The sequence below is a fragment of the Pezoporus wallicus genome, unplaced genomic scaffold, assembly GCF_028554395.1.
Source record: "Pezoporus wallicus isolate ANWC-B61680 ecotype Strahan unplaced genomic scaffold, APGP_CSIRO_Pwel_v1 contig_5418, whole genome shotgun sequence".
NCBI classification, from domain to species: Eukaryota; Metazoa; Chordata; class Aves; order Psittaciformes; family Psittacidae; genus Pezoporus; species Pezoporus wallicus.
The window spans coordinates 381328-399143 of record NW_026640709.1 but is presented as its reverse complement, the minus strand read 5'-3'; the positions used below and the strand labels follow the sequence as shown (position 1 = coordinate 399143).

The 17816-nt window shown below is 41.3% G+C and overlaps 1 protein-coding gene across 7 annotated transcripts in view; it reads left to right on the top strand.

Annotated features, from left to right (window-relative positions):
- Positions 1 to 17816, top strand: part of SMOC1 (SPARC related modular calcium binding 1) — a 138510-nt gene that overhangs the window by 34932 nt on the left and 85762 nt on the right. For all 7 annotated transcript variants that reach the window (XM_057420125.1, XM_057420121.1, XM_057420124.1 and 4 more), the window contains exon 2: positions 12756 to 12927. In XM_057420125.1, the coding sequence (XP_057276108.1) occupies positions 12756 to 12927 (172 nt within the window). The remainder of the gene's footprint in view (positions 1 to 12755; positions 12928 to 17816) is intronic.

The window sequence follows — 17816 nt, the reverse complement described above, 5'->3', positions numbered from 1 at the left end:
GACACTTCTGTATGGAAAATATTCCTGACCTATGTAAACAGATTTTCATGCTAGTGTAACAGTAATATTGCTGGATAGTTCAGCTGTAGTGATAGAATGCAACATCTTACTCCCAAGCTAGTGGAAGGTACGTGAACTCTACTTGAATAGGCTAGAAAACCTTGCACACGCTAACAACTTCCTAGTTTGAAGTAGTGTTGCATAGTTTGACTCTGCAGTAAATGGCAGTGCTGTGGTGATGCTTGACCTGTTGTGTTGTTTTTTTTCTTTCAATTTCAGCAACCATCAGCTGGGGTTACTACTGCAACTTTGCAGAAAGATGCAAGTAACTACAGTAAAGGAATCCTGTCTGCAGAAATTGGAAAATGGATTTACTCTTCAGTGTGTACTGTAACACTTTTCTGAATGTTATGTCACTGACAGCAGATGATGGCATTAAAGCTAACCATGGTGCAGCTACCAAAGAGCCTTCATTCTTACCTCACACCAGCACTTCTGGTTTCTTAGAGCTATTTCTCTGTAGCTCTTCCAACTCCTAAAGCAACCAGTACATGCATCTTGTCTCTTATGGAAAGGTTTTATCATATTTAGATAATCCTATTAAGTGACTTTTTCAAATTGTTAGTTTCATACCAGCAGAACTGAAGTTCATATCGTGAATCTTCTGTGCACAGCAGGTTGTTCCATTTGTGATCCAGAAAGACTTTAGTAGTGGGAAAAGCTTCTCTGCTCCTGCCTGACAGTCTGAGGGAGCATTGTCCAACACTTAATTCATACAAAGGGCTAAAATCTGTGGGTGGCTACCCCTACAAAGCTGAGGGAAGCATTTGGTTTAATTACAAGTAGAAAGATGAGAATTATTGTAAACACTGTAAAATACAGTGCAACTAGGACTGCAGAACAAAGTAATGAAATAATGACTCTTTCCCGTAGGGAGTTAGGGGGAAAAGTTTATTTTTTGATGACTTTTGACAGGAGTTTCAGTTCTGGTTTGTACATCCTTTCCCAGTTCTTTCCCTCTTGCTCCAAATTCCTGTCTGGTGCAGGTTCTGAATTGAAACCTTGCCTTAGAATTAATGTGTCTCCTTGTGTCACTGCAGAATCCACCAAGGTAGGTTTGGCACTTGGAGCAGTGGGTGTTAAGAAGCCAAGCCTGGGATCCTTATGATAACAAAATCACTCTACTAGAGGGCTATTCTGAAGAGTTTCTGCTGGCCTGCTGAACCGAGAGTTTAGATAGTGTCTTTAAATATTATCATTTGACTTGTATAAAGTTGAGTCCCTGAAACTACCTGTCTGCAGGTCAGACAAATGTGACCTTGATGTCAAATACCTACATTGATAGGTGGTCATCACTACTGCAGTGTACCTGTTAACTGAACAGTTAGTACTTCTGCTAATGAGAATGTGTTCCTGTTGCCTCTTAATCCATAGGCAAGAAGTCCAGGGACAGCACAACCTCAAAAATATAAGAAAAAACCCTTTCTCCTTAAGAATGCTGGAGTAATGTGTTAGCCATAAATGAAGAAAGCTGCTGCTTTCAAAATATTGGCAACTTGAGCTACTCTGTATTTAAAAGGGGAGCATGATATTATTTTGATATTATAGAATCATAGAATAGTTAGGGTTGGAAAGGACCTTAAGATCACCTAGCTCCAACCCCCCTGCCAATGGCAGGGACACCTCTCACTAAACCATGTCACCCAAGGCTCGATCCAACCCGGCCTTGAACGCTGCCAGGGGTGGAGCATTCACAACTTCCCTGGGCAACTCATTCCAGTGCCTCAGCACCCTAATAGTAAAGAACTTCTTCCTTGTATCCAGTCTAAACTTCCCCTGTTTAAATTTGAACCCATTACCCCTTGTCCTATCACTACAGTCCCTAATGAAGAGTCCCTCCCAGCATCCCTATAGCTCCCCCTTCAGATACTGGAAGGCTTCTATGAGGTCTCCACGCAGCCTTCTCTTCTGCAGGCTGAACAGCCCCAACTTCCTCAGCCTATCTTCATACAGGAGGTGCTCCAGTCCCCTGATCGTCCTCATGGCCGTCCTCTGGATTTGTTCCAACAGTTCCGTGTCCTTTTTATGTTGAGGACACCAGAACTGCACACAATACTCCAAGTGAAGTCTCATGAGAGCAGAGTAGAGGAGCAGGATCACCTCCTTTGACCTGCTGGTCACGCTCCTTTTAATGCAGCTCAGGATGCGGTTGGCTTTCTAGGCTGCGAGTGCACACTGCTGGCTCATGTTAATTTTGTATGTATTCATATTGTGTATGAACAAGGTGAAATTCTTGTCTTTTTTTTTTTTTTTTATCCCCTCCCAGTTTCATTGTCTTTGACCCTTTAGAAGGGTAATAGATTACAATCATAGAATGGTTTGGGTTGGAAGGGATCTAAAATATTATCCAGTTCCAACCTCCCTGCCATGAGCAGGGACACCTTCCATTAGAGCAGGTTGTTCAAAGCCCTGTCCAACCTGGCCTTGAACACTCACAGTGTCTCACCATCCTCACAGTAAAGAGCTTCTTTGTAATGTCTAATCTAAATCTACCCTCTTTCAACTTAAAGCTTTTCCCCCTTGCCTTGTTACTCCATGTCCTTGTAAAAAGTCCCTCTCCAGAATTCCTGTAGGCCACTTTTAGGTACTGGAAGGCTGCTGTAAGGTCTCCCTGGAGTCTTCTCTTCTCCGGGCTGAACAACCCAAACCCTCTCAGCCTTTCCTCATAGGAAAGGTGCTCCAGCTCTCTGATCATCTTTGTGCTTCTCACCTGGGCTTGGTTGAGCAGGCAACCTCCTTTAGTGCTCTGTGTATAACCCAGCTCTAAACATGTCTTTGGAATGGCAAGGTAGACCTATTGGAGGCATGTCAAGATAGTTATGTCCCCAGACAGAAGTAGTAATATAGTGCATCAGAAACTTTGACACTGAAGTACATGTAAAGTCAAATGAAATGGGAAGTTGCCCCTGATGCAGCCATCTTCCCCTGAGAGTTATCTTTGGTTAATCATTGTCTTTGGATCATGTAGGGGTAAGACTATAGTTAAATGAACTCTTTAATGTTCTCAGTGCCTCCTTTTTTAATATCCCTCCTGTGCAATGGAATTTCAGTCTTGGCATTCAGTTAGGATACCTCTACTGATGGGCAGCCAGCCCTTGCTGGGTTTTGAACTAATGAGCTCAGCTATTTCTAATATCTGCTTCTTGGTTCTGCTGTTGGCAGCAGTAACAACCACCATAATGAAGGCTGGATGCCAGCTTCAATTTGAATGCCTCTTTCAGTGTTTTAGAAGAATTGATTGAAGAAGGACTGAAACTTGTAGAGGTGTACAATTTTAATGGGTGGCATTTTCCATCCTGAAGATCTACAAGAACAAAACATTTGTGATTTAAGGAGTGTCTTTGTACAGCTGTATTTCCATTTGAGCTCAACTCTAAAGATATGGCTGCTAAACTGTGTTTGTAAACCATGTTTAAACATCATGTCTCTTCATGTGATGACCTCCTAGCAGAGAGGTTCCAGAGATGCTAGTCCTCTTCATACACCTGCCTTGTTTACAATAATATTGTCTAATATATATGACTGTGACTGAAATGAGACAGTGGCTGTAGTGTAAGCTAGAGAGTGGAGAAAGAGCATGTAGCTTGATGTAAACTCAGTTGTATCTATTTTGCTATGTGTGCTCACATACTGTGCCTTGTGTACACGCTAAAGGGAATTGATGGTACTCACCTAGGAGATAGTGTTTAGGGGTTTCAAAGTCATCTTTGGTGAGACTTGATATCCATTTTTTTTTTGTGGTGGGCAGTCTTTGGCATGTACAAAATGCACTTATTGGGGAGAATGAGTAATGGGAGGAGAAAATGTGGGTTTTATCTTGCCAGTTTGGGATGTTTAGAAAGTTTATCATCTGACTTGAGCACTCCACTTTCGAGTATGTGCCCTACTCTTCAGCAATAATAGTGTGGAAGGAAAGGGCAAAGTACTTTGAGTTCATGACAGAAAAGACAGCTTGAGAGGGTGCTTAAGAGAGGGTGGTCTGGCTGAGATGATGTCAGGGGATGAAGCCAAATTTTAAGGGCTTTGAATTTAAACAGTAGCCCTTTATAGCTGTCAGGCTACTGATTGAAACTCAACAGAGGATTTGTATTTCATCAAATAGGTTATCTGTTTAAGAATAATCTTTGCTTTAGCAAAACTTGGTTGTAATCAGACATGCTTGCAATGAATGTGTTACCCCCACATCACATAGCAAAGACTCATGCGAGAAGCTTATTTCATATCAAGACTTTTCTACCCTTGAAACAAGGAGGAAATGTTGTGCTGTTCATTACAGCATAGAGAAAGATACTACTGTAATGTTGGCAAACTCTTAATAGTGGAAATTTTGAGACAAATTCAAGGGAAGGGTCTTACAGCTCAAGTGCTGTCACTCTTGAGCAGTGATAGGCTCATAAAGGTTCTAGTGGAGTTACTGGGAAGGAACTAAATATATGTGGAGAGGAAGATTACTGTTGATTACACGTCTGAATCTAATTAGGTAGACTTCCATTTTCCAACACTTCAAAAGCTCAGAACTGATAGCCCCACAGCTTGCACATTCTGTCCACAGTACTCCAACCTTTTGTAATTGGGGAAGAAGCTTTAATAGGCTGAGCGCACACCAAGTCCTACTAAAGGTAGTACAAGGGGGAAAATAGGCTCAAGAAAGTATTCTTTCATGGTCACTTTCTGTATGGGGCTAAACTTCCCATGTGAGTGCACAGAAGTCTACAAACACTGGAACTGACTTGTAGTGGTTTACACACTGGAGGGTAAGAAAGCATTTACTTCAATCTCCTCCATGATTCAAGAGAATCAGGGTCAAGAGGGTTTGTTCCAGATCATGAAGACCATGTGCAATGATTTAAAGCATTCAACATGATAGCATTTGTGTTAGGATAGGGATCACTCTTCCCAAAATTTTGCTTGAGATACTGTCCTGTATCCACCTGATGTTACTTCAACCCTTCTGCTTCCCTGAGAACTTGTTTTGAAGAAAACATATCCCATTACAGTGGAAGAACTGACTTCTCACCTTCTAGTGACAGCATGAAGTTGTAATCCTGATACATTTGCTAGGGGAGAACAACAGCCTCAATTATCATAATGACAAACTAAAGCAGGGGATATGGTTACTCAAAGAAGACTTACTTGGCATAAGTTACGCAGAAGAACGTTTAAAGTTTTTCTGAGTTGCACTGAATAAGCAGAGGACTCTGTAAACCAGAAAGACTGGATCAGGTTAAACAAGGCAATTTACTAAAGACAAGTTCCAGCTTTTATACTAATGAAAAGTTTTGCTGTCACTTTCTGTGGGACAAGAAGTTCATTGCCTGACTATGCAAACATCTGGATTTTCTGTTTAGTTCACCATGTATAGTAGCAAAGCTAAAGAGAAGAAATAGTCCAAGTTAAACATGGCCTTTTTTTGTCAATGTGTTTGACAAATTAAATTTAATCTCAAGGTAGTTCTAGGCTTATGTCATCTTGGCTGAAAGAATAATCTGAGTAGAAGAGTGAGCTTTGACAGAAGCTGAAGTAATGTTATTTCAAAGGAATTAAATCAGCCTCTACCTTAATATTGCCAAACTTACTAGAAGGGTTTAAAGTTGTGTGTCAGAAATGTGAGACTTGAGCTGAAATTTCTGGTCTGTGTTTTAGAGTTTTGGTTTCCTTCTCTTTTCAGTTGATTGGTATACTGATCTGTGGTACAACTTACAAGATGCTTAAATGAACTTGATGTTTAAATAATCAAAGTAACTTTTTATAAAAGTGATACAGGCACGTGGATAAAAATTCTGTATAAGAAGGGACTATTTTTATATCTGAAGCTAACTTCTCGTCCTTGATGTCCCTGGCATATTCCTTACCAAAAATCAACCATAGTTAAGCACTGGCATAAATTTGCACCTCAAAAGCAAAATGAGATATAATTTTAAAAGTTCATTCCTTGACTGCAATGACTTTTTAATGTTAAACAAAAAACAACAGAAAAACCCAGTAGAGCTTCTCTGGGATGAGGGCAGACTCTAACCTTTTTCCCTGAACCATTTGTTGTAGGTGGCTCTTCAAATACATTGTTAAGCAACCTCTTTGGATCTAGTACCTCACCTTCTAAAAGCAGAGCACAGCTGCTGCATCATGTTGGGGGATCAGTTTATGAAGAAAACCAAGGTATAATTTCCTGGCTGGAAGTAATCTAGCAGATGAAGTCCAATACCTAAGTGCTGTCCTTCATTGCGGTAGCTTACACAAAGCAAAGACTGAGGCGGGATGGTGGGGGGAAGGGAGAATCACTGTAGAAAAATGAGACTTCTAGCCTGTAAAGGCAGGAAACTGTCTTGAATTCAACTTGTACAAATACATCTAGAGTTTGCCTGCTTTGTGGCATGATCCCATATGTTTGCCTAGCCTTCACCATCCTCAAGCACAGGCTATATGCTTTGAACCCATTCTTGTTTGCACAGCTGGGGGCCTGGGGTTGAAACAGAAGTGGTGCTTTAACTCAGGCTAGACTCTTCACTTTGCAGGTGGGATGACTGAAGGAATAAAAGTATTACAATATCCTTCTTGTAAGTCCCTCTGTCTGGGGGGAGTGCCCATGCAAGGACTGGAACTTGTTAAGGTACAGGACTTCAAGAAACTTTGGTTTAAAAACATATTCTTAAACCATACAAACTTGTGAGCATTTCCAAAAAGGAAATACTAAAATAAATTAATCTCGCTTCCATCACACCCCCCCTCCCCCCCCCAAATACATGATGAACTTCCCAGTAAGCTCACTTTGGAAGCCTTTTATTGCTAGGTAGGTTCTGAGGCTGCACGAGCACTTTCAGGAAAGAGACTGGGCACCATGGTCAGCTGGTCTGGGTTGTGTTGGCTCTGGCTGATACCTTTCTGCACATGGAAGACTGCAAGCACAGTCCCATCTCTGCCAGAGTTCCTAAAGCTTTCAAATTTTCTCTTTGTACTTCTAGAAGCCAAGCATTTTGGGTCTGTGGCTTAGAACAGGAGCTTTGGCATCTTTGACATCTTTGCTAGGCTTCTGGTTCCGTGTCAGAAAGCTTGGCTGAAGTCCCAAACCCATGGCTGAAGTCCATGTGCCCTGTAGGCAACCTGCCATGGGGCTGAGAGTCCAGCCGTGATTAAAACTGGGACTTGACTCCAGCTCTGCCTCCAGTATGGCTGGTTGCACCAGTTTGGAGCCTGAAAACAAGGCATAAGTCTATGAGGTTAAAACTGGGAAATGTGAAATGATGCTTTCCAAGAGCAATAAAAATATCCAGAAGTTTATAGCCTTCTCTAATGTATGAAATTGTATGGTTTTCCTGGGGAATTCTCCCTGGAAAGGATTTGCTTGTTTGTACTTAGCAAGGACAGTCTTAGTGCTTAGACAAATGGGTGGGTGATCTGTGCCATATGAACCTACCTAGCTCAATTGCTTTTTTCCAAAGATGTACTCTTAAGGGTCTTCTAACTTGAAGTCAGCCAAAATAGGAGGAGTAAGGCATTGCACATGCTGCTCTCTCCATCTCTAATCCTAAAATCTAAAAACTCAGTTTTGTTAGGCAGGAGCCTGCATTATTAATCAGAGGCCAAGCTGCTAAACAGCAGAGGCACCTTGTTTTGATCTGTAGAGGATTCTTGTCTTCTTGTTTTGTTTCTCAATAGACTTCCACTTTCTCATGTTCTTGTCCCTTGTCCCCTCTTTCCCTTGAAGCCTTGCTAAAGCATATTACCCTGGTACTGCAATGCCTTGGCCATTTCTCGTTACCTCCATCACAAAGAGCTGTGCTGTTCTGTTTGTGCTTATAATGTACCCAGATGGTGAATAGAATGAGTGACCACCAAGCTCATTTTCACTTGTGGGGTCAGACCTTTCTCTGCTAAATAACACAAGTGTTCCCAGCTGCTGTGCAGCTGCAGGGAGTCTGCTTTCCTTCACAGGCATTAAAACCCCTTTAATCAGTGTTTGTTGTTTGTCAGCAGTGGTGTTGAGGTGTGGAGAAAAAGAACAGATATGCTTTGTTGGCAAAGTTAACTTCATTCTGACCTCTTATCTTTCCTTTTTCTTTTCAAGTCTAAAGAAGCAGAAAGTAGTTTGGGAAGTGGTTTCTGCAAGCACCTGTGTAAATGTATTTGCTAAAGGAGGAGGTTTATGTACAGATACAACATTTGACATAAAAAGATGCTCTAAGAGCTGCATTAAACTGGGAGCTCTAAGACAGGGACTCAAACTGACTGGTGTAGATGGGCAAGCTCCCTTAACGTAAGCAAATGCTACAAAACCACAAATAGTCTTGTCTAGTTACTTATGCTTATTTTAATATTTGAGTCTGCATTAAAGGGATCCCATTTGCAATCTGATTAGTTTTAGTATTGTCTTGGAAAATACATTGTTTTGCTAGTTTTTGTAGGTTTTTTGTTTGTTTTGGTGTTTTGTTTAGGTTTGTTTTTTTATGGGGTTTTGTGTTTGTGGGTTGTGTTTGTGTGTGGTTTTTTGATTTTGGGTTTAGGTTTGCTTTTAAAAGTTCTTCTGTCATGGAGGAAAAGGGAGGAGAGAAAAGAACTGATAAGCCAGTGAGTGACACCATCTCCAGTCCCATTTGTCTGGGATGTGTTCTGCTCTGAAACAAATGGGAACACAGGTATCAAGAAGAGGCTTTGAGAAATCTCAGAGCTAAGATAATTATTTCCCTCTTCTTTCTAAATGATGCTTGGAAACCTGCTGGTGCTTGCACATGTTTGTAGGGTTGCTTTTCCGTGAGTCCAGATCTGTTCATGTTGCGTGTCTGTGTGTGTAGAGCACCAAGAATTGCTCTGTGAGCGTTGGTTCTGTTGTTTGTAAAGTCTGTTTATATGGGTGTCCTGAAGCTGTTAGGATAGCTGTTAGGCTTTGATTTGAGCTTTCAAGGGTTATGATAGGACATTTGGTGTTAAAGACGGAATATTTTATCTTGCTATGCTTCCCCTGAAAGGACCAGAGAATCATGTTACAGCCTCGGCTGTGTCTAGGGAGTAGCCAGGCATCAGATGCCCTGTGCACACTGCTTAGCAACATCTCCTCCAGGTGCCCTTTTGGAACGGGGCTGTGCTCCTTGGAAAAGCAGTGCTTGCTTGCTTGAAGGGAATAAGGGACTGAGAGCAAGTTACTTATGAATTGTAGTCCAGGCTGTTAAAATGATAGACTCAAGTGCTGTCTTGATGGGCAGACACATATTTCAGCATTCATACAGTGTTCTTCATGTGGCTGAGGCTGCTTACAAAGGCGGGCAGTTATCGTGCTCTCAGGCAAAATGCTAGAAAGAAAACTGTGCTGGGTGGGTGGGGATGGACACTCAAAATGGCCAGTATGTTAAATGTCTCTGCATGGTCTGTGTTGATATCACTTCTGTAGCATGAACACTTGCTTACCAGCTAGAAGCAGGGCAAAGAAGCACCAGTTTACTACCTGAAAGCTACCAATGTGAACACAAGGGCTCCGGGATAGTGGAGAAGGTGCCCTACAATAAGGGGAAGTTTTTAAAGCCCTTCAGTAATATCTCCATGAGATACGGCTTTTCTGGCAGTGCTATCTGATCATGTGAGAAGGCCCCTGATCAGACAGGCATAATCCTGGATCCTTCTGGAAATGAATGCAGACTTTTTACAATTATAATCTAGCCAAACAAAAACAAGAACCATCTTGTGCAAATACGTAAACCATGAACTTTTTAGGCAAGGCAGGTGTGGCACCTTCAGTGTCTGGAAAGCACCTAACATGCTGTGTGGGCTCCCTGCTGTACTCCAAATTGCAAATGCTGAAAAGGCTTTGATATTTTTTTCTTTTCTTTTTTTTTTTTTTTTCCTTATAACATGGTTCTTGGCTTAATTTGGGCAGGCAAGAACTTCACAGACTGCATTGGGGTGCTCTGCATGTTTCCTCAGGCCCTCATAATTAATCAATACACGGATGTTCTTCCCCATCTCTTTGTGAGGAGGCACTGGGAGAAAGCTATTCCATAGCCATAGGTTTAGTTTGTTTGTCAGCCTCGAGAAGGTCTTTCTGTTTTTCAGAGATGTCCTTTCTGGAAGTAGGTCTGCAAAGCCCCCTCTGTAGTAAGTATTTTGGTTCAGGCTGTAGGAAGCTTAGGTGAGTTTTCATGATAGAAGCAGATTTTTCAGTAAGTCTGTAATGTGGTTTGATGCTGGGAACCAATAGTCTCGCTTTTTCAGTGCGCCTCTGGATGGCTCCTGTCTGTGACTCCCTTCTGACACAAGGAATTTGCAAAAAAAATTCATGCCAGTACCTCAGGCCCTCAAAGTTGTGATAAATGGCAGATGAATGCGTTCCTTCTAAACCAGGATGGCTTCTGTGTTTAACTGGATACTTAGTGCCTGTACGTGCACCATACTGTACTATTGGGCAGCACTGCTTTTAAAGCCTGTTTATACAGACAGCTGAAAAAGTCTTGCAAGTTTTTCAAGGTCTCTGATGTCACATGCTTGGAGGAAGCTTCAGCATCTTCAGTCTGCTGCTTTTTGCTGTAAGTTTAGTGTCACTGATGATCTTTGCACCTCAGGGGCTACAGAAAGACACTACTTTAGCCAGGGCAATTCCAACCTCGCTTGTGATAGTCCAACCCCTGACAAGAACTGGGCAAAAATCTGGTCCAGCTTTACAGTGTTTTTATAGTCTAGTCCAGGTCTCTATAAACCATTTAAAATTGCCTTCAGGTTTAAATTTTCCAATTTCCCATTTGGAACAGGTGTTGCCAGGTTATAGAAAGTGTTGCAGAAAAGGAACAAAAACATTTTTTAAAACTTTGTGCTGTTACAAATTTTGGCAAGTCTGACAGATGAGAAAGATTGCCCCACCAAAAGTAAAACAAATGCAGACCTTGCTTACTTTTCCCAGCTGTCATGTTTAAATAGGGCTTTTAGTAATGCATGAGTCTTCAAAAGATCCAGCAGTACAGACCTAATATGCTTTTGTATGAAAATGCGCAATTTCTCAATTGTTTTTCATCTCATTTAAGTAGGGAGAGAAAAGGGGTGAAGAATCTTTTTAAATGTCAAAAAACAAATGTCAGAGATGCATGTTCTTGGAGTGGTTAAAAACCAACCCAAACTAGGCTTCAGGCAATGTTTTTTCAACAGTTTTAACCTCAAAGCATAGAGCAGACAGCTTTGTAGGCAACTGTAACACCAAGGTGATTATGGCAATGACTCACACTTCCCTGTACGGCATCCAGCTATCAACACACTTGGAGAGCCCTGGCTTTGTGCATACAGGCAGGGTGTCAGTCGGTGCCCACTTGCCAGCCAGCTCCAAGCTGCTGAGTTCCTAATGGCTTTGACAGCAAGCTGGGATATTGGTGTGTTAGAGAGCAACTCTGGTCCCTCTAGGCTTGAGAGAGGCTTAAGAGATGGGAGCTTTGTAGGGGGATTTGCAAGGCAGGTTTAACTTCCCTTTTCGTTGCTTAATCCCCATGGAACTTGTTTCAAGAGTCTCCTGAAATCTTTCTGTGAGCAGGTGGTTGGGTTTGGGTAATAGTTAAAGGTCTGACTGATTAATAGTTAAAGGTCTGAGTAGAGTAGCATAGGAAATGAAAAGGGTTGTTGCTATTGTGTCCTGCCAAACCTCTATACTGATGGTTATGGAAAGAAGGTTAGCAGTGAGGGTCCTCAGGATGACAGTATGAACTTAAGAAAGGGACCCGGGTGTCCTTACAGGCAGTAGTTTACTGTTGTATCCTTAATACAACAGTAAACTACTGCCAGATGTTGAGATTTGCAGGGAACAAGTGGAATGAAAATGTATTCATGTTCATTGTGGGTTTCCCCATCCCCAAAAGATGAGGCAGAAGCCAAGCTGTCTTCAGAGAATGTAAACAGTGGTCATTGTGGTACAGAGGAAGGCTTCTGGGCAAGGAACTGGGAGACTGGAGTTGTTCACATTGATAGATTGACAAGAAGAGTGCAACATTTACACAAATTAGGCTGCATCTGAAGTGAATGTTTGGGAAAAGACTTATTCAGAAAGATGACAAATTCAGACTTCTGAAAAGAAATAGCTTTTCACTTACTGTGCAATTAGACTGTGGGATGCATACAATGCAATTGCCAGCCAGACAAAATGTTGTTGGAAAGGAACAAAACATGGCTTTGGAAGGTGCAATGTATGCTGTTGCAGGTGGTATCCACAGATGACGTAAGTAATGCTTTAAAAACAAGTAACTTGTGATATAAAGCTGGCCACATTCATGGTTTAACTACCAAGGCCAATCTTGATAAGTTATTTGGGTTCCTTGGTGATAAGTTTCTTGTGCCTCTGACTAAAATTGTCTAGTACCAGATACTGTTTGCGGCCGGGCACTGGGCAGGCTGGGCTGTTGTGACTCAGTATTGCCCTTCCCGTGTGGGTTGTATTTGGCTTTGTACATCTTGTGTTTTCAGAGGTGAGGCAGAGTGAGTAATGTTTCCGTTCCATTAAAGAAAACGGAACGGCAAAGACCCTTAATTTTTTTTTTAATTTTTTTTAAAAAGATGTACGTGTTTCATTTAGAGTTCCCTTCAGGCAAAGTCAGCTTTGGTAGGCAGCTTTAACTGCGTTATAGCCCATATTGCTATTGTCATAAAAACAGAATACACTGTGCTCTGTTTTAGGAAACCAAACAAAACCAATATTTTTTGTTTTCCTCTCTCCCTCCTTTTTTTTTCAATTCCTGCAGTTTCTCATAAGCGACCGTGACAGAGACCCTCAGTGTAACCTGCATTGCTCCAGGTCCCAGTCCAAACCCCTCTGTGCCTCTGATGGCAGAACATACGAGTCAATGTGTGACTACCAGAGAGCCAAATGCCGGGAATCAAGTCTGAGCGTGACACATCGTGGCCGGTGCAAAGGTAGGTGGATTTCAAGTGCTTTGGAGGGGAAGAATGGGAAGTCCTACCTCATAAGAAACTGGATTCTTAGACCCTTGAGTTTAGCTTCATGCTCTGAGACTAATCTGATTGAAAATGTGCATTCATGTGAGCATGGGTATCTGAATCTGGGCTTAGGTGGCAGGAGTAAGAACTGACTGAATTATAAATGAGAAAAGGTGAAAAAGCCAGACGTCACTGGAAAAGGGCTGAAATGTATGTCTGCAGAGCAGAAGGAGCTGGCCCATGGAAATGAAAAATCACATCCTGAAAAAAGATCTTCCGTGCTACCTATGCCAGTGAGGAACTGAGGTACCTTTGAGTGATAGGTATACGGAATGGGAAGCCGTGCACATTAGATGTCTACTCCATTTTCAGATACACACAGCTGTTCTGTGCTGTGCTAGTTATGTAAGGGTTTACGTAGTCTTTTTTTTCCCTGCTTGCTGTTACATAGCTTCTTAAATGTGAAAATATTGTTTCTCTCTCAGTTCAGCTCTTCAGCATAGTCTAAAGATGAAGTTGAAACTTCTTAAAGGAATATTGGTGTTTTGTCACACAAATGGTTTGCTTCTGCAGTGAAGTGAGAAATCAAGTTGAGTGCATTTTCTGGGAGCACAATTGACTCAGAGGGCAGATGGCACAGATGTTTTTAGCAATTGGCCGAAGTGACAGGAGAAACTCATTAAAATCCCTGTGGAAGTATAAGCAGGCATATGTTGAAGCCTGGCTTCTGTTTATGAAGGCTTTTTTACTGTTATAAAAATGTATCTTTGTCAGAATTACTTGTTCTAGAATGAAAATCCCTTTTCAATGTATTGACAAGCTTTATAGCTTAGGTGAGTTATGAGCATGACCTCAAATATTGCTCTCTTTTTTAGACAGTTTCTCACTGGGGGGAAAAAAAAAAGCTTGCTTGTATGATTTTATTCTTTTTTTTTTTACCTCACCACTGCTAGGTTGCTTTATGGCAGCTTCTCTCCCTTAGCTATATAATACTACTAATAATATAATCCTTAGAAAAGGACCTTTGTATCATGCTGCTTTCTGAATACTGGAAGCCCAGAAGCTTTCTTCCCAGGATCTGAGAAGCAGTTGGACTGTTGCAAGTGATGTGTTTTTGAGTATCATAGTAAGAAATGGTAGGGTGGGAGTCCTGCTTTTGCTTTTATCACTTGAGCAGAGTGTCTTAGATAAGCAATTTCACTGCTGATACTGGCATATAAACAGGCACTGTTCAGTCACTTAAAACATGGGATCTGAAATATGGTACATCCATATGCAAAAACGTCGTTTCTGGAAGTGGATAAAGTGTTGATTGCTGAACTACACAGCCCACTGTATATCATGATTGCAAAGAGTCCCAGAGAAGTAATTAAAGACTTTCTTGTCTTAAGCACACATAAAGTATACTTTCATTTCTGCGTTCTCAGACACAACTGAAATGTTTAGCTGAAAATACTCACATTTTCCTTTCCTCTTTTCCTCTTGCTGTGTGGTACTATACAGTACCTAATAATGTGTCAGTGTTTGACAACTTCAGATTTTGCTTTTAACCCACTGACACTCCCATGAATCCCTGGGAAGTAAGATTATCCTGTCACATTCAAGTTTAATCTTGCCGGTCATTTTCATGTGTGCTGTTGAAAGGTATTAGGACTGTGACCTCTAATTGCACATAAGATAACTGTTCCTGGCAAATATAGACAGTCGCAAGACAGGTATGCCTAGCTACAGGCAGTTGGCCAGGTCTGTATCTTGTACTCACATGAAGGTATCACCAGCAGTGTTCTAGCTTTTTCCACTACTGCGGTAGGGCACCAGGTTTACCCTGAACAGCTTTCATGCCTTCTGTCTGACAAAGATGCTCTGCAGAGCAACTCCCATAGAACTGGAAGGGGTCCCGTGGGCCATTGAGCCCAGCCACATGCAATTGTGATAGGTACTGTATCCAAGAACTTATCCTTATGAAATGAAAAATTTTAAATTGTGCATCCTTTTTGGGGTAGGTGGGAACAGGTAACCAAAATAAGGAAAAGAGGAAGTATATTCTGTACAGCAAGGCATAGTCCTGCACTCCATAATACTATAGGTTTTCAATTCCATATGCTGATAACTTGAACTGTACTTGTGCCAAGGCAAGCAGAATGGTTTCCATAGTGAGAACAGAACCTTTTTGATTCAACTTAGCTCTCTGCTCTCTCTCAAGAAGCCAAGGACCTCTAAAGATCAAATCTTGCTAGCCCTCTGGGAGCTATAACTCTTATACAGCTCTTGCTCCTTGCTAGCTTCCTTATGTGCTTTTCAGTGAAATTCCTTCAGTGCCAAATTATCTGAACTCTCTCCGAACCCTCGCTCACTCATCAGAAAGGGCTGGAAGTCAGGAGTAGCTTAAAATTATCAAACGATGGCATCCATGACAAATGGAGCCTCATTGATGAGATTCCAGAGAACAGTTCCAGATGGTGTAGCTGTCCTTTAAACAGCACAGCCAAGCACTCCTACCTGGATCTTTTGTCAGCAGGCATCTTAAGATCTGATGTCAAATAAGAGTTCTGCCTCAGAACTTTGCAGGGATGAATGACAAATACTTGTTAAATGAGTACTGGCAAGTTGTTAAGATTATGCAGTGATTGTTAGGGTGTATTTGATATGTGTGGCTTAAAACACAGTTAAGTTTTATGTTAACTGGTTGTTTTCTAGGGATTTGTTTGGCCTATTTAATTAAGAAAGGGAGTGGGAGTGATCTGAAAGCTTTCCTTTAGATTTATAATGCTGGTTTTGAAGGGCTGCTGGTATAGAGCTTGTTCTTTGATCACAAGTCACATGGGCACCTGGATGGACACAACCTTTGGCTAATGTACTGGAAAGGAGTGTCTCCTGACTAGTGATGGTGTGTTGAAAGGTAATCTTTCTCCTCTACCTACTGTTCTCTTTGGACAGTAGATGATATTTTTAAATCACTTTCTTTTTAGCTTACTAGGTAGATCCATGTGTTTTGTCTTTAACTTGCTTATTCCTAGTCAAGGGAGAATGAAGTGAGACCCTTGTTGGCAGTAGTTTAGTCAACAAAATCTGAAATGTCAATTTCAGTCACTTTGCAAATTTAGGAATGCTTTCAGGAATGTTCTAAATAAGGTGGGGAACTCTGCAGTAGAAATAGTATGTGAGTATCAAAGGAGGAGAAAAGCATGTCAGCATAGATGGAAGTTCAAGATTCTATGCATAAGACTTGTCAGAAATGAAGTGGAAAACCATGTTAGAGTGGAGAATGACACCTTGTGAGATAGATGGGCATGTTTTGGTAGTTTGCTCAGGTTCCATTTTTACCTCTTTTTTTGTAAAGATGCAGATCACTGGCTGGAGCAAATGGGTGTGAGGATGTGACTACAGTGTAGCTGGACTGCTTTGTGCCTGGTGGGGACCTGGCCTGCATGTGAGACTGCTACCTAATGGAACTAGAAAAAGTTCAAAAGCTGTTTGGATCAATTTTTGCTCTTTCAGCTTTTAATAAAGACAAAGTAGAATTAAGATTAAATATCCAGGTTTTTGTGATTGCATCATATAGATTTGCTGTGTTACGTGGATACCTGGAGAAGTTTTACTTGTTCTACTTTGTATTATTAAGATAGATTGGGTCATTATACCATGGTGTGCTGTGTCAAAATGGCCTCTTCCTGTTGAAGAGAGGATGCTGGAATTCTTGGAGCCTATTCAGGAGTGTGCTGTGTATATTATGAGGGACATGGTGGTCTCATTTGAATAAACTGTTAATGGATAGGATTAGCCATGGTAACCAGCTAACTTCATTGCAAAATCCAAAATTATGTGCACCTGCAGTCTGCAGATTAGGCCACAGATGTCAAAAACATCACTGTAGTTCACAATCTCCTAGTTGCCAGCTACCAACCTGTGAATGATTAGTCTCTAAAAGGCAGCTTTCTGAGCTGCAGTAAGTCTGTCCTAAGCTTTGAAGATATTAGAAGTCAAATTATTAAACAGCTCTGCTTTGGAAAAAAAACCTCATTCTGTTTTGTTTTTTCACCTTATGTAAGGGAGGGGAGAAAGTCCTATTTAGTCTGTCTGGACTGTGAAACTGGATTGCATTAATGCCATTCTGTTTTATAAGCTTGGGGTTCGGTACTCCAGAGAACATTTTTAAGAGGTAAAAAAAAGTGCTGAAACACTCAGGTAAACAATTGGAATGTAGAATAGGGTATGTGAGTCTACATCATAACACCAGGCTTTAGTAAAATTTATAATGCATCTTATTTGGGGTTACCCATTTAGCAGCTACTTTTCAATGCTTGGCACTTATGTAATATTTTACATTTTCTAATTAACATAGCAAAAATAGCAAGGTGAAGTCATCCCACTGAAATCACATGTTGATGCAAACATTATAAAAATACCATCCTGTGGAGTGAGGACATGAAGGATTGACAGTCCTTTTAAAAACAAACTGGTAAATGTCGATATTACAGGCACTGTTTTTACTGGAACTGAACTGTGAAAAGACAGGCAAAAAAGATAGCGATATGCACACACCCCTCTAGCCAGGTGGTTGTTCCAAGTCAAGGCTGTAGAAGGACTGGCATGACCTTTGGAAATCAATGACAGAGGATGGGAGAAGTAATCAGGGCTGAGTGTTCATGAACAGGAGAAAACTTGTCTGTCTTCTCTGCACTGCAGCAGCAGTTTGTGAAGAGACGTGACTTGAGTCAAGGGTTGAATTGCAAAAGAGGATGCTGCAACAATGATGTGCTCTTAAATACTGTGTTGTGGTGGTGGTGTGCTACCTGGTGTGGTCTACTGAGTGCTAGTAGGGATTTCGATCTATAAAGGCCAGTTAAAATTGCCAGGAGTGATGT